Source organism: Heterodontus francisci, chromosome 33 (genome assembly GCF_036365525.1).
Source record: "Heterodontus francisci isolate sHetFra1 chromosome 33, sHetFra1.hap1, whole genome shotgun sequence".
NCBI classification, from domain to species: domain Eukaryota; kingdom Metazoa; phylum Chordata; class Chondrichthyes; order Heterodontiformes; family Heterodontidae; genus Heterodontus; species Heterodontus francisci.
The window spans coordinates 50,998,595-51,023,795 of NC_090403.1; the positions used below are offsets into that span (position 1 = coordinate 50,998,595).

The 25,201-nt window shown below is 47.1% G+C and overlaps 1 protein-coding gene across 1 annotated transcript in view; it reads right to left on the reverse strand.

The window, feature by feature from the left end:
• lasp1 (LIM and SH3 protein 1) overlaps window positions 1-25,201 on the reverse strand; it is a 160,644-nt gene that overhangs the window by 69,257 nt on the left and 66,186 nt on the right. The window contains exon 3 of the mRNA XM_068013542.1: window positions 8,819-8,903. Coding sequence (XP_067869643.1) covers window positions 8,819-8,903 — 85 coding nt within the window. The remainder of the gene's footprint in view (window positions 1-8,818; window positions 8,904-25,201) is intronic.

The window sequence follows — 25,201 nt, forward strand, 5'->3', positions numbered from 1 at the left end:
AGGGCAGAGAGCGAGAGAGGGCAGAGAGCGAGAGAGGGCAGAGAGCGAGAGAGGGCAGAGAGCGAGAGAGGGCAGAGAGCGAGAGAGGGCAGAGAGCGAGAGAGGGCAGAGAGCGAGAGAGGGCAGAGAGCGAGAGAGGGCAGAGAGCGAGAGAGGGCAGAGAGCGAGAGAGGGCAGAGAGCGAGAGAGGGCAGAGAGCGAGAGAGGGCAGAGAGCGAGAGAGGGCAGAGAGCGAGAGAGGGCAGAGAGCGAGAGAGGGCAGAGAGCGAGAGAGGGCAGAGAGCGAGAGAGGGCAGAGAGCGAGAGAGGGCAGAGAGCGAGAGAGGGCAGAGAGCGAGAGAGGGCAGAGAGCGAGAGAGGGCAGAGAGCGAGAGAGGGCAGAGAGCGAGAGAGGGCAGAGAGCGAGAGAGGGCAGAGAGCGAGAGAGGGCAGAGAGCGAGAGAGGGCAGAGAGCGAGAGAGGGCAGAGAGCGAGAGAGGGCAGAGAGCGAGAGAGGGCAGAGAGCGAGAGAGGGCAGAGAGCGAGAGAGGGCAGAGAGCGAGAGAGGGCAGAGAGCGAGAGAGGGCAGAGAGCGAGAGAGGGCAGAGAGCGAGAGAGGGCAGAGAGCGAGAGAGGGCAGAGAGCGAGAGAGGGCAGAGAGCGAGAGAGGGCAGAGAGCGAGAGAGGGCAGAGAGCGAGAGAGGGCAGAGAGCGAGAGAGGGCAGAGAGCGAGAGAGGGCAGAGAGCGAGAGAGGGCAGAGAGCGAGAGAGGGCAGAGAGCGAGAGAGGGCAGAGAGCGAGAGAGGGCAGAGAGCGAGAGAGGGCAGAGAGCGAGAGAGGGCAGAGAGCGAGAGAGGGCAGAGAGCGAGAGAGGGCAGAGAGCGAGAGAGGGCAGAGAGCGAGAGAGGGCAGAGAGCGAGAGAGGGCAGAGAGCGAGAGAGGGCAGAGAGCGAGAGAGGGCAGAGAGCGAGAGAGGGCAGAGAGCGAGAGAGGGCAGAGAGCGAGAGAGGGCAGAGAGCGAGAGAGGGCAGAGAGCGAGAGAGGGCAGAGAGCGAGAGAGGGCAGAGAGCGAGAGAGGGCAGAGAGCGAGAGAGGGCAGAGAGCGAGAGAGGGCAGAGAGCGAGAGAGGGCAGAGAGCGAGAGAGGGCAGAGAGCGAGAGAGGGCAGAGAGCGAGAGAGGGCAGAGAGCGAGAGAGGGCAGAGAGCGAGAGAGGGCAGAGAGCGAGAGAGGGCAGAGAGCGAGAGAGGGCAGAGAGCGAGAGAGGGCAGAGAGCGAGAGAGGGCAGAGAGCGAGAGAGGGCAGAGAGCGAGAGAGGGCAGAGAGCGAGAGAGGGCAGAGAGCGAGAGAGGGCAGAGAGCGAGAGAGGGCAGAGAGCGAGAGAGGGCAGAGAGCGAGAGAGGGCAGAGAGCGAGAGAGGGCAGAGAGCGAGAGAGGGCAGAGAGCGAGAGAGGGCAGAGAGCGAGAGAGGGCAGAGAGCGAGAGAGGGCAGAGAGCGAGAGAGGGCAGAGAGCGAGAGAGGGCAGAGAGCGAGAGAGGGCAGAGAGCGAGAGAGGGCAGAGAGCGAGAGAGGGCAGAGAGCGAGAGAGGGCAGAGAGCGAGAGAGGGCAGAGAGCGAGAGAGGGCAGAGAGCGAGAGAGGGCAGAGAGCGAGAGAGGGCAGAGAGCGAGAGAGGGCAGAGAGCGAGAGAGGGCAGAGAGCGAGAGAGGGCAGAGAGCGAGAGAGGGCAGAGAGCGAGAGAGGGCAGAGAGCGAGAGAGGGCAGAGAGCGAGAGAGGGCAGAGAGCGAGAGAGGGCAGAGAGCGAGAGAGGGCAGAGAGCGAGAGAGGGCAGAGAGCGAGAGAGGGCAGAGAGCGAGAGAGGGCAGAGAGCGAGAGAGGGCAGAGAGCGAGAGAGGGCAGAGAGCGAGAGAGGGCAGAGAGCGAGAGAGGGCAGAGAGCGAGAGAGGGCAGAGAGCGAGAGAGGGCAGAGAGCGAGAGAGGGCAGAGAGCGAGAGAGGGCAGAGAGCGAGAGAGGGCAGAGAGCGAGAGAGGGCAGAGAGCGAGAGAGGGCAGAGAGCGAGAGAGGGCAGAGAGCGAGAGAGGGCAGAGAGCGAGAGAGGGCAGAGAGCGAGAGAGGGCAGAGAGCGAGAGAGGGCAGAGAGCGAGAGAGGGCAGAGAGCGAGAGAGGGCAGAGAGCGAGAGAGGGCAGAGAGCGAGAGAGGGCAGAGAGCGAGAGAGGGCAGAGAGCGAGAGAGGGCAGAGAGCGAGAGAGGGCAGAGAGCGAGAGAGGGCAGAGAGCGAGAGAGGGCAGAGAGCGAGAGAGGGCAGAGAGCGAGAGAGGGCAGAGAGCGAGAGAGGGCAGAGAGCGAGAGAGGGCAGAGAGCGAGAGAGGGCAGAGAGCGAGAGAGGGCAGAGAGCGAGAGAGGGCAGAGAGCGAGAGAGGGCAGAGAGCGAGAGAGGGCAGAGAGCGAGAGAGGGCAGAGAGCGAGAGAGGGCAGAGAGCGAGAGAGGGCAGAGAGCGAGAGAGGGCAGAGAGTGAGAGCAGAGAGCAGAGAGCGAGAGCGAGAGCGAGAGCGAGAGCGAGAGCGAGAGCGAGAGCGAGAGCGAGAGCGAGAGCGAGAGCGAGAGCGAGAGAGAGAGAGAGAGAGAGAGAGAGAGAGTGAGAGAGAGAGAGAGAGAGTGGGGGGTGGGGGGGGGGGGGGGGGGAAAGAGGAGAGCGAAATGAAAGAGCGTGAGAAAGTTGACCAGACAAACACAAATAAACTACATATCTAATTACCACTTTACAACTTCCCCCATCAAGTAATAAAAGATGGCAACCTGCCTGGGTCTGTAATGGAACACCAGTGACAGCAAAGCTGGGAAGTCCTTCATTTAATTGTTGGGGTTTAGATTTGGTAACGCTATCAGAGACAATCCCAGAGAGACAAAAGCACAAGCATAGAGTGTTGAGTCACATACAACCAGTGAGGAACTGGGTATCAGGGAAGGTAGTTTCTGTTTGAGGAATGGATGGAAAGGGAAAAGAGAAGCCCAAGGAGGCATCTACATCAATCATGTACTCGTCATGCATTTGAGAAAGCAGCCATGAAGAGTGCTGCAAAGTAATACATATTACACCACCATATCTGTCTAATCATATCCCCTTATGCCCTCCTTTCTTGAAGACTGGGACTCAAGCCAGTACTGGATTACACACCCTATTCATGCTCCAGAACCTCACTGGAACAAACAAATGTCAGAGATTATCTGACCAGGAAGAATGCAAGAGGCAAATCTGACCCTGTGCTCAAGCAATAGGGTTGCCAACTCTTGTTAGGCACATTCCTGGAGGTTTCATCACATGATCTTCCTCCTCCAGTCACCTCCCCCAAAGTCTTTTCTTCGTTCCCCCACAATAATTTCATAATTAATAAATCAAAGCGTTCAAAGAATATGCAAAAAAAAAAATTGCACTTTTTTCCCTAGATTGCTCGCAGCAGTGCCCAGGAAATTAATTTTCAATTCCTGGAGAGTCCTGGAGGGTTGGTAACCCAATCCACCAGCGAGCAAGCACACCCACATACTCTCCATTCTCTTTATCACCAAGGCCCAAACAACCATGGGCTTCTGGCTACCAATCAGAACCAATTCGGTTTGTTTCTCCCTTCCACATTCCTCTGCCTACATACATCAGGTACTAAACTGGAGACAAGCCTGGTTTGTGGCGCTCCAAACCACACAGTGTATTAATGGCCAACAAAGACAATCTGAAATCTTTGTCAATTCTCTAATATTTGTGCCCATGTCTCAACTACGGAAATGTCATATTTTTTCCTGGGAGGTGCAGACACCATCACCAAGCTTGAAAGCAACAGAGCTCATCCCCATTCCCACTCAGGACAGAAAAGGCACTACAGACTACAAGACTGAATAAATGTCTTGAGGAGGAAGCTGACAGACCTTATCTGAAGCAGAAGTTTCTAACAGCATTATAACATTTTTAGCTGCAAGAGAGACTCCAAGTCTAAAAAGAAACCATGGCTTTTGGCACTAATATAAATGTTCTGTGTGTCTCAAGTCACACTTCACTTGCATGCCTGGACAGGGTAGAAGAGGAAAGTAGCTAATCTAAGCAACAACCCACATCGCACCTCGATGCGCCTACCTCTCCTTCCTCGCACACCACAACCCCTCCCCACCCCACCACATACACTATAACCTCCACGAGTTAAAAGTTAGACCACACGGAGTGCTGTGCACAGTTCCAGTCTCCAGATCACAAAAAGGTTATGGAGAAGGTGCAAAAAAGATTCACAAGTATGATTCCAGAACTACGAGGACACACCTATCAGGAGAGGCCGAGCAGGTTGGGCCTCCTTTCTCTTGAAAGAGAAGGTTTTGGGGTGACCCAATAGAGGGCTTTAAGATTATGAAAGGGGTTGATAGGGTAGGCATAGAGACAACGTTTCCACTTGTGGGACAAACCAAAACTAGGGGCCGTCAATATAAGATAGTCACTAATACATCCAGTAAGAAATTCAGGAGAAACTTCTTTACTCAAGAGAGTGGTGAGAATGTGGAACTTGCTGCCACTGAGAGTAGTTGAGGCGAATAGTATAGATGCATTTAAGAAGCTTGATAAGCACAAGGGAGAAAGGAACAGAAGGATATATTAATAGGGTTAGATGAAGGGGGATGGGAGGAGGCTCATGTGGAGCATCAACACCAGCATAGACCAGTTGGGCCAAATGGCCTGTTTCTGTGCTGCAGACAAGTCTGATGTTCTGTCTGCCACTTTAGGTGGACTTTGAAACGCCAAAAACAGAAGATGGCAAGGTCAGCACTAGCAGGAAGAGCATTGGCAGATCTGTCAGCTAGTTGGAGAGACCATTGTTGGCCAATATGGGAAGGTTGAAGACTCAACTGTCTTGCTGCTACCAAAATAAATGTCAGCTGCTGCCACAGGTGGTGACTGTTTATGTTGCTCAGGACACCTGGGTCACAGAGGGACTGTGAAAAAGCAAATCAAGATGCTCCCAAGGAAGAGAAAGCCATGGTTACCTCTCTGCTATCTATTGACCCCCACTGCTGCAAAACATGGACAGATTGTGTTGGATTGTGGTTCTCCTTCTGATCAAATGGCCCAATGCTCTCATGAGAATTGGCTATTTGAGCATTTGGCCCCAGGTCCTCAAGAGAAGAGAGAAAACATTGTTTTTTTTTAAAACTCGTGCTCTCGGAGCTCAATTTTGTTGCAAATATAAAGAATACTCTGCGTCTGAATGGTGCTCAACTCAAAGAGCTGAGACATACAAAATCCAGAAATAGCCATGATCATGCTTTGAGCTCAGGGCATTGGCAACCTGCATCAACACAGGGTCCACCATCCAACCCTGCATCTGGCTACAGAACCATCTCTCCAGGGCTGCAACTTCAGACTCAACGAGCCGGACATCATTCAACAAATGCAAAGGAGACTGGCTTCAAACCATCCTTTGAATGAGATACTGAACAGACCTCCCACCTGCCCTGTTAATCAAGATGAGATAAAAGCTCCCCACACCAGCATCAAATTGGCAGAGGAGAGATAATTTCTCCCTGTAGCTATTTGATATTATTTACCAGTCCAGGAAATCCTTGCAGTTCTTGGTTTCCCCAGGGTTACAATGCCTTCCCCTCACTGCATTACTCAAAGACAACTCTCCTTTGGTAAAATGGCATTCTTGGGAAGCAAGGTACAATATCTCTGTACTTAGGCACGTGTTCCATGCATAGTCCATTTCAAGACAGTTTTAGGTTGCAATTAAATATCAAATCTGGTGGTGCTTTGGTAACAAATCAGAGACAGGGGTCTGTTATATTCCATTATTGTACGCTTACAGTGTCACTGAAATCCATCAATAGCAGACTGACTACACTTATTGATTCAATTATAAAGTTTCCCCACTCATGGATTAAAACACCCAATGAAGTGTGAAATTTTCCATTTTAACTTCTCAACTTCAAACAAAACATTTTGGGAATAAATATATATTTTTTAAGTCATGTATTTGAACTAGTGCTTTAATGCCATTACAAAGGACAACAACCTGCATTTATATAGCACCTTCAACATAGTAAAATGTCCCAGGGACAGCTGTATCTTGTTTCTAGAAGAATGTCATGCTTGGTGGTTTAGTCAACGAGTGGTTTTTGTTCAGTACAGAGCTGTCCTACTGCACACACGGGGAGCTCTGGGCTCTTTGTTTTTTGGTTTAGAATTGGAACCCTGTTAGACCGCAGCTCACTCTGAAGTCACTTGTACATCCAAGAGTGCCACATGGAATTGGCTGTGTGATCAGGCCTTGGCGTGGTCTTGCCTTTTCTCAAGAAGCTCTGCTTCTGATCTGAGAAACCACATGGATCTCAACACCTCAGCGGGAATGGCATTAAAAGATGCCCAGTTGAAAAGGAAAGCCGTAATGTTGTCATCACATCGCGTAGACATTGATGAGGGGAAGGAAAATAGCATCATGCTCTGAGAAGCCAAGTCGCACAGTGTCAGCTCTGTTGGTAGCACTCTTGTCTCTTGGTCGGAAGGTCATGGGGAGTTCAAATTCCTCTCCAGAGATCGGAGGCTGACACACTACACTCAGTGCAGTACCGAGGGAGCGCTGCATTGTCGGAGGTGGTGTCTTTTGGATGAAATGCTGAACAGAGGCCCCGTCTGCCTGCTCAGATGGACATAAAAGATCACCCAACATGATTTTGAAGAGCAGGGGAGATCCCCCCAGTGCCCACATCCAACATCTAAAAACAAATGACCTGGTCATTATCATGTTGCTGTTTGTGGGAGCTTGCTGTGTGCAAATTGGCTGCCATGTTTCCCACACTGCAACAATAACTACACGCCAAAAAGAACTTCAAAGCACTTTGAGTCATTGAGGTCATCTATATGAGATATAGAAAAAAAGTTCACTTCTTTCTTCCTTCCTTTATTACCAACAGGGCAAAAGCATCTTCAGCAAGTAGGCACACCTCCACTTGTTTAAATATGTTTGCTGTCACTCTGATATTCCAGGAACATCAACAGAAATGTTTGCTACTCATTTCCACTTGACGGGCTGCACAGTATATTCAAACTGGGAAGGAGCTAAATGAGCTTCTTTAAAAAGGTACCACCACCTGCAAGTTCCCCTCCAAGCCGCACGCCATTCTGACTTGGAACTATATTGCCATTCCTTCACTGCTGCTGTGTCAGAAACCTGGAATTCCCTTCCTAACAGCACTGTGGGTGTACCTACACCACATGGACTGCAGCGGTTCAAGAAGGCGGCTCACCACCACCTTCTGAAGGGCAATTAGGGATGGGCAATAAATGCAGGCCTAGCCAACAATGCTCACATCCCATGAAAGAATAAAAAATGTAAGCTAGACAGCAAGTGGATGAAGTCCTTTGCTAAAGAATCTAAGTGAAAAGTAAATGTTAGGTAGGGTTGCCAACTCTGATTGGATGTGTTCTGAGAGGTTTCATCACACAACCACCTCACCCCCTCATGCTCCCACCATTGAGCACCTGACATGTCAATCCTTGTGGATCTCCGCCTTCCCGTGCCAACTGAGAAGCAGACACTCAATGGGATGATTCCTGGCTTCCTTAAACTCATGACCTCTTGGTTGCTAGCCCAGTGCCACTGGTGTGCTGAGCAATTACATCATTAGGGGCGGCGCAGTGGTTAGCACCGCAGCCTCACAGCGCCAGCGATCCGGGTTCGGTTCTGGGTACTGCCTGTGCGGAGTTTGCAAGTTCTCCCTGTGTCAGCCTGGGTTTCCGCCGGGTGCTCCGGTTTCCTCCCACAGCCAAAGACTTGCAGGTTGATAGGTAAATTGCCCATTGTAAATTACCCCTAGTGTAGGTAGGAGAATTGAGGGAAGGTGGGGGATGTGGTAGGAAATATGGGATTAATGTAGGTTAGTATAAATGGGGGGTTGATGGTTGGCACAGACTTGGTGGGCCGAAGGGCCTGCTTCAGTGCTGTATCTCTCTATGACTCTATTAGGAAGCCCCATTTCAATCTAAACTAGGCAGCTTTATGGCGACACAAGATGACCACAACGCTGTGTGCACCACTCATCAACGAGTTCAGACTGATTGACCAGTCCTCATTGGTCCTCCATGTCCCGCTCCCCGACTATCTCTCCTCCTCCCTGAAGCACTGCCTGTTAAGTGCATTACAGCTCCATAGATTTAGATTTTACATTTAGATTTAGATATACAGCACTGAAACAGGCCCTTCGGCCCACCGAGTCTGTGCCGACCATTAACCACCCAGCTTATTGCCATTGGCCGAGGTCAGGATCATGCTCACTGCCAATGTCACCCTAGACCTGCAGAGAATAAAGTAAAGAGGGCAGCCAGTACATAAGTAATCAGACACCGGCCAGCAGGATGGCATGAAAAAAATGACTAAACAAACATTGTAATAGTGCAGGTGTAACTTCTTTATAAAGCCTGAATTCCCCATGAGTCAAACCTCACCCCCAAAGCTCGACAGAACCAGGACCCTTCAGCAGCCTGCTGGGAATGGGCTGCCCAGCGACGAGAGTATAACAAGCATTTCCAAACTGAGAGAGTAGTTTCAGACAAGCTGGTAGAGTTACTTCAATAAATAATAGAAAATGCCGGAAATACTCAGCAGGTCAGACAGCATCTGTGGAGAGAGAAACAGAGTTAACATTTCAGATCGATGACCTTCCGTCAGAACATCATCGCCCTGAAACGTTAACTCAGTTTCTCTCTCCACAGATGCTGCCTGACCCACTGAGTATTTCCAGCATTTTCTGTTTATTTCAGATTTTCAGTATCTGCAATATTTTGCTTTTCTGGTAGGGTTACTTACTTGACTCTGCAACTTGCTTTGTTTTTTCAGGCGCAGGTTTTCTGGGGTATCTGCCACAGCAGTGAATGATGATTTTGGATAGTGCCTGGGGAAAAAAAACAACAAAAAAAAAATCCTTCAGTTTGCACAGTGACATACTTATTCCTGCAAGATTTATCCTCATTAACAAGACAATGGAACCGAAGAAATTTGGCAGATGAGTGAAGTGTGCTTCCAGCTGGGTAGAAGGAACTGTGACGTCAGGATAATCCCGGTAGACAAATTATCAATACCTCAGCCACACATTGTGATCTATAAGGGAGCCTGAAACACAACTAAGAGCAAGAAAAGACCATTCTGCCCATTTCATCTGGATTTCCCATACAATGGCTCTGTTTTAGACTCCTCTGCATTTCCTCAATCCCTCCAATTACACATTGAGCCCTACTTTAAAGCAAAAATAAATTCCCCTCTACGAGACTCGTCAAGGTGAACAGACTATCCCAACAGGCCACTTGCCAGGACACAAACAAAGTCTTCAGGTATTTGGTGGCACAAACTTGGCTGATTTCTGAAGACTTCCTTGTAAACATAGAAGTTATCACAATGCTGCACATTCAAACACAGAAAGCTCAATATTTACAGGGAATATTTTTCAGCTGCGTCTCAGTGAGTAGCATTTTTGCCTCTCAGTCAGAAAGTCATGGGCTCAAGTTCCACTCTGAAGACTTGTGCACCTAATCTAGGCTGACACTCCCAGTGCAATACTGAGGGAATGCTGCACTGTCGGATATGCCGACTTTCAATGAAAACATTAAGCTGAGACCCGTCTGCCCTCCCAAGTGGGTGTAGAAGATCCCAAGGCAATATTTTGAAGTGCAGGGGAGTTCGTCCCAGTGACCTGACCTATACTTAGCCCTCTATGAACATCACACACAAAAAAAAATTTCTGATCATAATCACATTGCTGTTACTGGCCTTGCACAAATGCTGTGCTGTGTTTCCTACATTACAACAGTGACTACATTTCAAAAACACTTCATTGGCTGTACAGCACTTTGGGACATCCTGAGGTATTAAAAGGGGTTACAGAAATGCACATTCATTCTTTTCTACAGAAATAGGGATCCACACATGTGCATGGACACACACCCACACTGCTCTCCATTGTCAAACACGCCATGATTTTCCAGCCTCAAAGGAATGCTGTCCTTCCTCAGATCTCAAAGATATTCCCAGACCCGTGAGAGTCCACAATCAGATTTACACTCATCTGTCATTAGAATTCCCTATTTGTAGACTTATTAGGAACAGGAGGAGGCTATTTAGCCCCTCGAGCCTGTTCCACCATTCAATCAGATAATGGCTTATTGATATATTAACTCCCATCTATCCACCTTGGTTCTATAATCCTTAATACCCTTGACCAACAAAAATCTATCAATTTCAGTTTTGAAATTTTCAATTGAACCGCAGCCTCAGCAGCTTTTTGCGGGAAGACTGTTCTGGATTTCCACTACCCTTTGTGAGATGAAGTGCTTCCTGACAGCACTCCTGAAGGGCCAAGTTCAAATGTTAGGGCTATGCCCCCTTGATGTTGACTTGCTTCTGTGATTATATACAAATCAACATTTTTGCACTGTTTCCCTTTGGGCCAAAGCCTGGGCAGGTTCCCCAGTAGAATGTCAGGATTTGAAAGGGATCTGCTGCATTAAAAAATTCAGAACAATTGATCTAAGGATAAGAAAGCGCTGGGTTTTCTAACACAAAGTTGTTATTGGTTAGTGCCAGTCGGAACAGAACCAAACTGTGCCAAATCATTCGACCGTTGCCGTTTGATGACAGACGTCTTAATGCTCAAAATATTCCATGAATAGGAGAGGCACAAAAAAAAAATCAAACAAAGAAGCAGAATTTCCCTTCCCTCTCCCCACCCCTTAGTAAAAACATATGTCTGTGGTTTTGCAAGTCAGGAATATTGTCCAACAGCTCTCAACTTTAAAAGAAAAAATTAATTGAATCTTCATTTCCCCTGCTTCAGTTTAAAAGTGAGGAAAGTTGGAGAAAGTTGCATGATGTCAGATTCAGCATTTTCCTTGCCAAGTTTATTCACTGAGCAACTTCAAAACTTGGCGGAGCCGTTAGCAAGACAAGCCAGCCTGGCTGATTGACCAAGACTAGAGGGATAGTTTAGTACCCAGGAACTGGGATTCTTCCCACTCAGATTCTGATAACCTTAAAGCCGAGATTGTAACTGATGTGGCAGCCCCAGCTGAATAAGCAGTGGGAAATTTGACAGGTCTGTGCTGATAAACTGCAGTGTTTGCCGGTTAAACCCCAGCAGTAGCCCAGTGTACAGAGGGCGAAACCCCAATACCTGTGTCAGCTGTGGCTCAGTGGGTAGCACTCGGGGCTCAAAGTCAAAAGGTTGTCGGTTCAAATGGGCGGCACAGTGGCGCAGTGGTTAGCACTGCAGCTTCACAGCTCCAGCGACCCGGGTTCAATTCTGGGTACTGCCTGTGTGGGGTTTGCAAGTTCTCCCTGTGTCTGTGTGGGTTTTCTCCGGGTGCTCCGGTTTCCTCCCACATGCCAAAGACTTGCAGGTTGATAGGTTAATTGGCCATTATAAATTGTCCCTAGTTTAGGTAGGTGGTAGGGAAAAAGAGGGACAGGTGGGGATGTGGTAGGAATATGGGATTAGTGTAGGATTAGTTTAAATGGGTGGTTGATGGTCGGCACAGACTCGGTGGGCCGAAGGGCCTGTTTCAGTGCTGTATCTCTAAAAACTCCACTTCAGGGATTTGAGCACATAATCCTGGCCGACATTGCAAAGGCAGTACTGTTGCGAAATGCTGTGTTTTGGATGAGACATTAAACCAAAGCCCCGTCTGCAGGTGGACATAGAAGATCCGACAGCACTGTTCGAAGAATAGCATGGGAGCTCTCCTTGGTGTCCTGCCCAATATTTATTCCTCAACCAACACCTACAAACTTTGCCAGGTCATTACCTCATTGCCGTTTGAGAGAGCTTGCTGTGCATAGATTGGCTGGCATATTTCCTATGTTACAACAATGACAACAATGAGGTCATGAAAGGCACTACATAAATGCAAAACCGTTCTTTCTTTAGCTAGGGATACAGCTACAGAATTTCTCTCTCTTTTCCATTTTTCTATCGTCCTCTTCCCAAGATGCTAACTCACAATGAGAGACCCTATCTCAGTGAAAACTGGGGTCAAGCAAGGCTATGTCATCGCACCAACCATTGCAGCTTTTCTCTACCTTTCTCACCACAATAATATACCTCACATCTAGCAAGCTCCTTCCAGGAGTGAAGATAACTTGCAGGACAAATGGGAAATTATTCAACCTTCATCACTCCACTCCAAAACTAAGGTCACCCAGTGAAGTCAGTCACTGACCTTCAGTAAGCTGGTGACACTTGTGGATCTTTACTCTTTCACCGAAGCATTCGAGAGGATGGGCCTTACCTTAAACATCCGAAAAACTAAGGTCCTCTTCCAACCCACTCCTGCAGCACAATATTACCCCGTCGATCAAGATGCAAGGCGAGACCCTGGAAAATGTGGAAATGTGGACCACTTTCCATATCATGGGCATCTCCTCTCAACAAAGGCAATGATGATTTGACAAAATCCACTACCATTTCCAATGTGCCAGCTCAACCTTCAGCCAACTGAGGAAAAGAGTATTTGAGGACCAGGACCTCAAACCCAGCACTAAGGTCATGGTTTACCAGGCAGCAGTGATCCCCACGCTCCTATTTTTTTTTTGGAGACTTGGACAATCTACAGCAGGCATCTCAAGGCATTGGAGAAATACCACCAAAGTTGCCTCTCCAAAATCCTTCAAATTCGTTGGCATTATAGGCAATTCAACATTTCTCACATCAAGGCGCTGATCACCCAAAACCGACTCCGCTGCGTGTGGGTGGGGGTGGGGGATATTGGTGAGGGGTAGGGCGGGTTGAGATCATGTCATTTGTATGCCTGGCACCAGGCTCCCGAAACAACTGCTCTACTCCAGACTTCTTCACAGCAAGCAACTCTCAGGAGGATAGAAAAAATGCTTTAGGGACATTCTCAAAGCATCCCTGATGTGAATTGTAGAATCAAAGAAATTTACAGCACAGAAGGAGGTCATTCAGCCCATCATGTCTGCACTGACCAACAAGTAGTCACCCAGCCTAATCCCACTTTCCAGCTCTTGGTCTTTAGCCTTGTAGGTTATGGCACTTCAAGCGCATAGCAAAGTACTTTTTAAATGTTAAGAGGGTTTCTGCCTCTACCATCCTTTCAGGCAGTGAATTCCAGGCCCCCACCACCCCCTGGGTGAAAAAAATTTCCCCTCAAATCCCCTCTAAACCCCCCTACCTTAAATCTATGCCCTCTGGTTATGAACTCCTCTATCCACTCTATCTAGACCCATTACCTCGTAAATCCCCTCTGTACCCTCTCTAGTACAATCACATCTTTCTTACAGTGCTGTGACCAGAACTACACACAGATCCAACATACCACTGATTCTTGGCAACCCCTGGTCTGCAACCGCCCAAAATGTAGTAGTATTCGGGAAGGCATCGAGCACATCAAAAGACTTTGACAGGAGCATGCAGATGCCAAGTCCATGCAGCGGAATGAGTGCACATCCCAAGCAGCTCAACTACTCAATCCTTCAAACACCACCTGCCCCATATGTGTTAAGAGTCTGTGGATCGTGCTTCGCATTTCTTAGAATGCACTAAACTGGAGTGGAGGTAAGTCATCCTGGAGCCTGAGGGACTGTCTAAGAAAAAGGAGGACGGGCATCACCAGTTCCCAGTATCTCAGCCTATTTGTAATGTGAGCCCAAAAACCGTGCGAATGAGCAACCTATTACAGTGACATCATAGTGGAGCCTGAATCCTTCCTCACCGACATCCACATAAATCTATTTTCCTGCAGGAACCACTCAACACCAAATCAGGCAGAGGAATCCTGGCTTAGTTTCCTTCCTGTACCTCCCTCCCATTCTCTTACCCAGAGCTACTGAGTCTAATTGTACGGGCCCAGTTAGCTAATTTAGCTGAAGGAACCAAAAGACAGAAAAAAACAAGGAAGTTAGCATTTCTTTCAGAAATGCCAGAATTAACTTAAAACATCCTTGAAAGGCAGCACTGATGGAAAAGGTGTGCAGAGACATTTGAAAGTAAAGTTTGCCAGATATCATGGGGGAGGTGGTGGCGGAGTGGTAATGTCACTGGACTGGTAATAGAGGCCCAGGCTAATGCCACGGCAGATGGTGAAACTTGAATTCAATTAATAAATCTGGAATTAAAAAGCTCATCTAATGGTGACCATGAAACCACTGTCGATTGTTGTAAAACCCCATCTGTCCCTTTAGGGAAGGAAATCTGCTGTCCTTACCTGGTCTGGCCTACATGTGACTCCAGTGGCAAGCCACTCAGTTTCTCAAGGGCAATGAGGGATGAATGAATGAGTATTTTTTAAAAAAGATATGACATCTTAAGACAAGATGCATCATTACAACTGGGGTGGGGGTGGTGCCAACTCTAATGGGCATATTCCTGAAGATTTTGTCACTGACCTCTAAAGCCCTGCCATTGGCATTAGTTGCCCAACATGTTCATCCTCACTATAATGAAAAGAAGAAATGCTGGAAATACTCAGCAGGTCTGGCAGCATCTGTGGAGAGAAAAGCAGAGTTAACGTTTCAGGTCAATGACCCCTTCTTCAGAACTGGGGTTCTTCTTCTTCAGAAGAAGGGGTCACTAACCTGAAACGTTAACTCTGCTTTTCTCTCCACAGATGCTGCCAGACCTGCTGAGTATTTCCAGCACTTCTTGTTTTTATTTCAGATTTCCAGCATCTGCAGTATTTTGCTTTTATGTCCTTCCTCGCATTGCCCTGCCTTCCCATGCAAGTAAGAAAATCTCAATTATTTTGATAGTCAATCAAAAAACCCTTTTTTCGTCCCCAGCTCCAGAAACAAATAAACAAAAGATTTATTTTTTCCCCTCTTAGGTTTGCTTTCTGCAGCAGCCAGGAGATTAATCATTAATTCCTGAGACTCCAGCAAAATCCTGAAGAGATGGCAACCCTGGGGAAGGGGAAATGAACAATTAACCAAATTCAGAAGCAAATACGTTTCCCCAGTGAATTGATGTGAAGTGCAACCAGTTTTAGCCAGAACTCAGACCTGGGATAGGAAATTCAAGCTTAGTTTAGCAGTCACTGCCTTGAGTCAGACATCAAAGAACCAGCCTCAGTTTTGTATACTGCCACATTTGTTTTGTGCACTTACAGATCACACACCCTGATGTCCAAGAACACAGGTACAAGTGCCGAGAGGATGCCATCTGCGATATACAGTTTGAATAAAATCATCAATAAATAATTAAGTTGCTGCCTTACTGAAAAAGCCCACTAAAACATTCATGCATTTACAAGTCCAATGGAACCACTCGTAAAAGTAAATAAATTCATTGACAAGAGCTACACTTGATCCCCATGTGCAAAAAAAAAAATCAGCCAGGGTTCCTGCGCCTGATAGCAATCTGTTGACCCTTGCTGGAGAACCACACCGTATACAGGGCGGCGCAGTGGTTAGCACCGCAGCCTCACAGCTCCAGCGACCCGGGTTCAATTCTGGGTACTGCCTGTGTGGAGTTTGCAAGTTCTCCCCGTATCTGCGTGGGTTTCCTCCGGGTGCTCCGGTTTCCTCCCACATGCCAAAGACTTGCTGGTTAATAGGTTAATTGGCCATTATAAATTGCCCCTAGTATAGGTAGGTGGTAGGGAATTATAGGGACAAGTGGGGATGTGGTAGTAATATGGAATTAGTGTAGGATTAGTATAAATGGGTGGTTGATGGTCGTCACAGACTCGGTGGGCCGAAGGGCCTGTTTCAGTGCTGTATCTCTAAACTAAACTAAACAAAACATGTGTGTATTGAGTGAAAACAAGACCAGGCTCAGCTCCAAGTCCCTCTGTGGTTGGACAGGCCTGTTGATAGCCCCTAAACTCACATGTGAAAAATGGCTGTTTGGGCGAGATACTGGAGAGTAGTTGGCAATACTTGGAGCTGTACTTGAGCACAGGTCAGCACCCTCAGGGAAGGTGGTGGGCGCAAGGTGGGAGACGAGGAAAGAGAGCAGGAAGAAGAACAAAGAGCTGGATTTTGTGCAGGAGGTGGGGCTCCTGGTGCAGGGCAAAGGTCAGGGGGAACTCCGCCTCGGCATTTTTTCAGACTCCCGGAGCGATCCTCTGGTCTTTTGGGAGACGTAATCCCCTTCCCTTTAAAGACTTTATCGGGACAAGGATCCCACCTCCAAGAGCTGCCAGCCAATCAGAGGACCGGCAGCTCAGCAGTATCGGCAGCAGTGGCCTCAGACCCAGGCCCAGTGTTGGAATCCCGGAGAAGAGGTAGGTGAGGTGGGGTCGCCAGGGCTAGTCCAGAAGTCCCCGGCGAGAGGGGATGGGGTGGGGGAAGGGGGGGGGTGGGATGGTGGGTGGGTGGGGTGAGTGTTCGGTCCGGGGCAGGGGTCCCAGTGGGTACAGATGTTCCTGGTGGGGGTCCTCCATGGGCCATAAAGTGCCCAAAAAGGAGGGACATTCCTCAACAGGCTGCAGGGAGGGCGCCTTATTTTCTAAGAGTCCTCCCCATGCGGCAGAAGGCCCCCCCCCCCCCCTTCCCTTGTAGGATCCCAGTGGTGGCACGAAGAGACCCTGAAGATGCTGTTAACAGGCCACTTAAGGGCCTCAATGGGCCTCTGGGGGGGGGGGGGTAAGGTCGTCATTGCACTATTCCCCCCCACCCCACCACCCCACAAACCCCAGGAGAATTGGATCTGGGAATCCTGGGGTCTGATTCCATGACAGGGTTTTCTGCACCAATTCTCCGGCCGCCCCGTCATCGGGAGGAGAAAAAGATCCGGCCCAAAGTGTGAAGAAACGTTGTAGAAATACTCATCAGCAAGATCCAATAGTTCCAATTCCTTAAAAAAAAAGTGTACAATGGGAGGAAATTTTAAAAAAGGAGGGAAAGAGGAACCAATACCTCTTGTAAACCTAATGGTATCATTGGTGTTACGTGCTGCATGTGCTTTTTTAAAAAACCCATTCTCAGGATGTGGCTGTCACTGGCGAGCCTGGCATTTATTGTCTACCCATATTGCTACAACGAATGGCTTCCTAAACCACGCCAGAGACAATCAAGAGTCAACTATGTTGGGGTAGGTCTGGAGTCACCTATAAGCCAGAAGGTTTCCTTCCCTAAAAGGACATGGTGAAGCATTGGGTTTTTACAACAATTCAGCAGCTTCATGTTACTCTTACTGACACCAGTTCAAAATTTCAATCATAAAAACATAGAAAATTTACAGCACAGAAAGTGGTCACTCAGTCCTGGGATTTGAACTACCATTGAATTATTAGTTGAGGCCCTTGGATTGCTAGTCCAGTAATATAATCATACAACTGCTGTCCTCAAGTCAGATGTCAATGATGTGCAGGACACTTCTTGTACGATGCACTTAATTCATCAACTCAAATACGCCAAGCACCACCCATCGCCAGGTGACAAATCTGTAACCACAATACTTCATCCAGCTTGAAGTTCTCTCTCCTGCACCAGCTCCAATGCCCCTCCTACACAACAGAGTAGCCTGTTGGCATTCACCACCTAGGCCTCGATTCAAAGAATGCCCATTTGGGGAGACACTAGAAGGCAGCTGGTGCTTTTAGAACAGTATCTCTGCAAGGACTTAGCATCTTGCAAGAAGTGGGTGCTGGAGCATCATTTGTACAGCTAAGTGGGAATTCATCCAGCTAGGTGAGTCACTGACCTGAAACATTAACTGTGCTTCTCTCTCCACAGATGCTGCCAGATCTGCTGAGTATTTCCAGCATTTCTTGATTTTATTTGGGATTTCACTCACCTGGTTCCATTGCTACCTACCTAATCATAGCCAGAGCATCACCTGCAATAGCTGCTCTTCCTGTTCCTGAAATGCTACATCTGGCGTCCCCCTAGGATCTATCCTTGGTACCCAGCTCCCCCCACCCCATTTCTCATCCACATGCTGCCACTCAGTGGTATCACCCAAAAAACACACTGACAACACCCAGCTCTACCTCATCATCACCTCTCTCAACTCCTCCACTCTCTCTAAATTAACAGACTGCTCGTCCGCCATTCAGTATTGGATGAGCAGGAATTTCCTCCAATTAAATATTGGGAAGACGAAAGCCATTGTCTTTGTTCCCCGTCAAAAACTCCATTCCTTAGCCACCAACTCCATCCCTCTCCCTGGCAACTGTCTGTGGCTGAACCAGTCTGTTCGCAACCTTGGTGTCATATTTGATCCCGAGATGAGTTTCCAACTACATATCCCAAGGCCGCCAATTTTCACCTCCGTAACATCGCCCAACTACACCCCTGCCTCAGCTCTTCTGCTGCTGAAACTATCATACATGTCTTTGTTACCTCTAGAATTGACTATTCCAATGGACTCGTGGGTAGCCGTCCACATTCACCCTCCAGAAGCTCGAGGTCATCCAAAACTCTGCTGCCCAAGTCCTTACTCACACCAAGTCCACTTCACCCATCAGCCTGGTACTCGCTGACCTACATTGGCTCCCAGTTAAGCAACGCCTCGATCATAAAATTCTCAACCTTGTTTTCAAATCATGGCCTCACCCCTCTGTCACTGCAATCTCGTCCAGCTCACAACCCTCCAAGATATCTGCACTCATCTAATTCTGGCCTCTTGAGCATCCTTGATTTTAATTTTTCCACCATTAGTGGCTATGGCCCCAAGCTCTGGAATTGCCTCCCTAAACTCTGCCTCACTCCTCTTTTAAGACACTCCTTAAAACCTGCCTCGGACAAGCATCCGTCCTCATATCTCCTTATGTGGTTCTGTGTCTAATTTTGCTTCATAATGCTCCTTGGGACATTTTATTGCATTAAAGGCACAAGTTGTGGTTGTACAGAAACATTCTGGGATTAAGTAAACAAAGTCTACCCCTGTGTGAGGATGACCGGAATGCTGTTCAACCCCAAAAATATGAACTAAGTGGGAAATAAGCCATAAATGAAAGTTATTCCTTTCTTTAAAGAAGAAGGGGTTTTGGCATTTCTTAAACTCTCACTACCCTCTGTTGCTATATAGACTCTACCAGCCCACTAAGTACTGCGATTAACATGGTATCATCACAAGATGGCTCTTGAGTTTCAGTCGAGTTTGAGTAATGCCAGTTTCTTTGGAACGGCACTTTGAGCCACAGTTTTCAGGCAGGAAAGCTGGATTTCTCATGCACAATTTTCAGCAAAAAAAAGTAAGTAATTTGACTCCAGTGGGTTATGGAAGCATGTGAAGAACTCCAACTGGGAGAGGAGGAGGAGGCGGATGAAAGAAGAGGGGGAAGGAAACGAGAAAGTCCAGGAAGCAGATTCACAGCAATTAAAAGAAGAAAGCAGCTGGGTAATCTTGTAAAAGGGATGACTTCCTCCTTTACAGATTAGTTCCTCTTCACTTCTCCATCCCCCTCATCACCAATTCAAAAAAACCATACATTAAAATAACAAAGACCCAACTCATCAAATGGGACAAATCTGAGTACCAGAGGTTAATGGTAGACTGGCAGAAGCACAGAACAGCGTAGCTCAATCCTTTGGAATGTATATTAGCTTTCCCTGGAAACTGTCAAAACATGCGTTTAGATTCTGCCCCACATCCACCAGTCTGATCACACGACTCAATGTGTCAACAATCACTGAATGTTTCCAACAGCCAATTTATTCACTGAATTAAGCTGGAAAAAAAGAAAACACCTTCCTTGCCATGATTTGGTGGTTGGGAAAAGGTCATCACAACATACGAAATCGCTGCAGAATCACATTCACTGTACTGTAGCTGCTTATGGAGGATTGGTTAGTTTAGTTGGCTAGACAGCAAGTGCGTGACGCAGAAAGTCGCCAACAGCGCGGGTTCAATCCCCGTACCGGCTGTGGTAGTTCATGCCCCAAGCTTGGTGAGTGGTGACCTTCAAGCTATACATTACCAACATTATATATATTATAATACATTATGATCCTTTGGAACAATGAATAGAACAAGCTACTTATGAGTTCAAAAAAAAAAAGTTCACAGAATGAAGGATGAGGTAGTGGGACTAATTGGATAGCTCTTTCAAAGAGCAGTCACGATGGGCCAAATGGCCTCCTTCCACAAATTTACAATCAGGTGAAGTCAAGGGCAAGGCTATTGGTTTACACTCAAGACTGAGATAGATAGATTTTTGAAAACGAAGTGAATTGGGGATAGGGCAGGAAAGTGGAGTCAATGTAAAAGTTCAGCCATCATCTCATTGAATGGCAGAGCAGGCTCAAGGGGCTGAATGTCCTAATACCATTCCTATTTCTTATGTTATCTCCTTAAATCCTCCCACGGCTCTTCACAAGAGTGCGGGAGCTGCAAATAAATAGAAAACAAATTCTACAAGTTACACCCGACACGAGGGCCAAGGTAGGTTTTATGGAGCGACTTAAAAAGGAGAGGGAGAGCCAGAAATGTTTGGTGAGGCATTTCCAGAGTACAGGGGAGCAGCTGAAGACATGGACCAGGAATCTGTGGTTTTGGTCAGAACCCTAACATTGGGGCCAAATCTGTGTTGGGAACAGTCACCCGACAGTGATTTTGGCTGAATTGGCCAATTAATGCGCAGAGGGTACACTCACTGTTCAGTTACGGATGGCAGGTGGGTTCTCAAAGCTGCAGGACCTCCAGCACAGAAGGAACTAAAGCCTGCCGTGGCAGGTAAGGGATTCAAAGGGCACCTCCATCTTGAGGCGCCCTCTCAACAAATTTAAATCTGGAATTAAAAAACATCCACAGCTGCCAGGCCATCATTGCGGAGGGGAAATCCGTCCACAAGGCGGCCTGGAGTGCTGATCACTTGGTCTGCCACTGGGAGGCCACCTCCAGACAGTTGCCGGGCACCTGACGCCATGGGGGGCCCTGCAGGCCAACTGGAAAGTTCTGGTTGGCCTCTAACTCACCTCAATTGGCTACCCATTGCTTGGGGGCAGGTAGCCATTCCGCCCCCGATCTGGCATCTAGGAAAATGGCGCATGGACAGGATGATGCTGGCAAACAGCACGAAATTCCACACCTGCCTGCGTGTCCAATCCCATCAGATGCGAAACTCCTGCCAATGGAGTCTAATGGTGGGATGAAGGAAGCGGGGGACTCACAAGTGATCGGAATTGGAGCTGGGGCTCATTTCTCTCAAAGGCAGAAGACTGAGGGGGTGAAGTAAATCAAGTGGGAGGAGACTTGTGTGGTGCTTTGGGCCAACTGGACTGATTCGGTGCTTTAATTTCTATGCAATTCTATGAATGCCGGGATCTTGGAGGGTTGTGGAAGGTTAGAGGTAGGGAGGGGTGAGGCCATGGAGGTTTTTGAACATGAGGATGAGAACTTTTAAATCAAGACGTTGCAGGACCAAAAGTCAATGGAGGTCAGCATGCCCAGGGGGTGATGAGTGAATGGGACTTGTTGCAATTTAGGATACGGCCAGTTGCGTTTTGGATGAGCACAAGGTTATGGAGGGTGGAGATGAGAGGAGCCAGGACAATGTCTGAAGATAACAAAAGCATGGTTGAAGGTTTCAGCAGCAGATAAGCAGAAGCTGGTGCTGAGCTGGGCTGTATTACAGAAGTACAAATAGGTTGTCTATGTGATGGAGAGGATATGGACAACAAACTCTGCGTAAGGGATTGGATGTTGAACCACAGTGAAAATATTTGTCTGGCAACCCAAAATTCTAACTGTTGTATGATTGTGTTTAAGAGTGATGTCCCTTTAAGATCTTAGTATGCTAATGAGCCAAGTACCAGGCCACAGTCATGTGACTTGGAACTAGAGTCACTTTGCAATTATAACACCCAAAATAAGGTTATGTAAATAGTTAGCTCTGTGCTGTATATAATACTTAGCTGTAATAAACCTGTTTGAGATCTTCAAGTAACTGGACTCCATAGATCTCATTTATGTTGCATGAGACAACATATAACAACTTATTACACTAACAGTGCTCATATTATGCAGCAAATCCATCTGTTCCAATGACCAAGAAAGCATTTACTTGCTTTACCAGATCAGAACTGAGCTATCATTCTCCAAATATTCCTGTTCACAGGGATTTTGCATGTTGTGCACAACAACCTTATAACATTGCAAGGAACACAGCAGCAGCAGTACTTCAACAAGAATTTAAGCACTCAAAGCTGAAGTCCATCAATAGCTATAGAAAATGTTGCACACACTGCCACGTACATCTGAGTCGCTGCTCAGAGACGCACAAAAAAAAAACCAGAAACATATGAGCACCAACAAGCCAATTTGTTCAATGCCAGAAAATCAAGTCATTTTTTGAAAATGCAAAGATGAGGAAAGGGACCAAGTTACAATGTCAGCCATGGCTCAATAGGTAGCACACTCACGTCTGAATCAATAGGTTGTGGATACAAGTCCCAATCCACAGACTTGAGTACCTGAATCTAGGCTGACATTCCAGTGCAGTACTGAGGGAGTAAAAGATCCCATGGCACGATGTCAAAGAACAGGGGAGTTCTCCCTAGTGTCTTGGCCAACATTTATCTCTCAGTCAACATCACAAAAACAGAGTATATGGTCATTAGCACATATTGTTTGTGGGAGCAAGTTGTGCACAAATTTTCTGCCGCATTGCCTACATTACAACAGTAACTACGCTTCACAGGAGTCTGTGCTCTACGGGCTGTTCCTAGGGACGTACACAGAGATAAACATCAACTGCTGCTGGAGGACTATCAATTCGGTGAAAGACGCCCTTTGGTCTGCCCGAAACTTGGTCTTCCAGCGCAAAAGTTGTCCACGACCGAATGTTGCAGACTGGCACATTCCAAGGTCCAGGACTACGTGCTGAGGGACGCACTAAAGCTTGCTGCTATGAAGGCGCAATGGGGAAAGACCACTGTGTAAGGTCCCCCCACCAAGCTGAACTGAGGGGCTGGATCCATGGGAAACCCCTCGAACTGTATCGGGAAAATATTTGTTTGCTGTAAAATGTACATGGCATGTAAAATGAAATGGTAGAGTTGTGAGGCAACTCACTCCTGTATTGAAGGAAACTGATCTCCTTGGCACTCTTTGTATTGTTTGACTTGGTGCTTTTTGGAACTGTTTTGTAATGTTTTTTTTTAAAAACAGATTTTTATGAATAAAGTATATTTTGGAAATAAAAAAAACTACGCTTCACTGGAATGTGCCTTTGCAAAGCAGGTGTGGAAAGAGATGCAGTGGTTTTTGTCGAGGTTCATCCCAAGCAGCTCTGTAACACAGGAGTCTGTGCTCTACAGGCTGTTCCCAGGGACGCACACCGAGATAAACATCAACTGCTGCTGGAGGACCATCAATTCAGTGAAAAACTTGCTGGTCTTCCAGCGCAAAGAGTTGTCCATGACTGATATTTGTAAACTGGCACATTCCAAGATCCAGGACTACGTGCTGAGGGACGCATTAAAGCTTGGGGCAGCCGCTGCAAAGGCTCAATGGGGAAAGACCACTGTGTAAGGTTCCCCCCGCCATAGTGAACTGATGGGGCCGTATACACCATATATGGCATGTGAAATGGAATGGAAGGGTTGAGAGACAACTCACTCCTGTATTGAAGAAAACTGATTTCCTTTACACTTTCTGGAATGTCAACTTGGTGCTGTTTTGTAATTTTTTTTATTACAGATTTTTATGAATAAAGAATATTTTTGGGGAAAACAAAAAGTGACTATACTTCAAAAATACTTCATTGGTTGGAAAGTGCTTTGGGGCGTCCTGTCGTCGTAAACGGCGATATATAAATGCAAAACTTTACCTTTATCACGTTAAAGCAACTTAATAATTACGGTGATATAGGCTACACTGACTGTAAAGAAACAGAAGCTTCCATCTTGTTGGTTTGCCAAGAAATTAAGCGATTGCACTTTTTTCCCCAAATGAGAACTTGTACAAGGATTGGCAAAAGCCTGATAAGTATTCCCGACGACTCATTGAAGTCAGATTCGAGCCCTGGTCTGTGCTGAGTCAGCTGATCTCAGTTAGGAAATCAATGACAAATGAAATCTGATACAGATAAATATTAAGCAGAGAAGAACAGAGGGACAGATTTAATGAAAACAGAACATATTGAAAACATACAGCAGGGTAGGCAGCATCAGCAGAGAGAGCAACAGAGTTAATGTTTCAACAGATGCTGCCAGACCTTCTCAATCGGACCTAAATGACTGGTGCGGGGAGGAGATGCAGTCCTGCGATGATGCGTTGGGCAACTAATTGACCAATGGTGGGTTACGCGGATGTTGGAAGCAGGACGTCAGTGGTGAAACCTCCAGCAAATATATCCGAGCAGAGCTGGCAACCCTAACCACCAGTCAAAAAAACAGTCAGCTCTAAACAACATGGAAAAATCATATTCTTGTAAGAGCACAAATAGGAAATCTGCATGAATTAGTTCAGTTTAGATCTTTAACAACCCATTAGGGAAACACAACAAACTAATAGTTACTATGAAGGAATAGCACCGTTTTGGAGTTATTCCACCTTTTGGCTGCTTCTCAGAATGCCCATGCCTTCCCTCCCTCCCCAGCACAGACATTCTTTCTGCAAAAGATTATTAAATAAAGCCCTCAAGGGAACAGTCAGTCAAATTGTTAGCAGCTGACCAGTCGACACTTGGGAGTACAGAATATCTGTTGCAGCTTTCAAAACTGACACTGGTTTCTCCTGCAACCAGCTTTTAAAAATGTAAAGGTCCAAGATTAGTATTTTAAACTTAAATAAGGGCAATTATGAGGGCATGAAAGCAAAACTAGCTAAAGTGAACTGGCAAATTAGGTTAAGGGATAGGTCAATATAGATGCAGTGGCAGACATTTAAGGGGATATTTCAGAATATGCATAATGGATACATTTCAATGAAAAAGAAACATTCCAAGGGTGGGGCGCGCCATCCGTGCTTAACTAAAACAGTTAAAGATAGTATCAAACTTAAAGAAAAAACATATAATTGCACAAAGATGGGAGGGTCAGAAGATTGGACAGAATATAAAAAAAATTGTAAGAGTTTCTATAGATATTTTAAAAAGAAAATAGTTAACAAAGTGAGCGTTGATCCTATAGAAAGTGAGTCTGGGGAATTAATAATGAATAATGAGATGGCAGATGAATTGAACTGATATTTTGCATCGGTCTTCACTATTGAGGATACAAATAACATCCCAGTATTAGCTATAAGTCAGGAAATGGAAAGGAGGGAGGAACTCAAGAAAATTACAATCACCA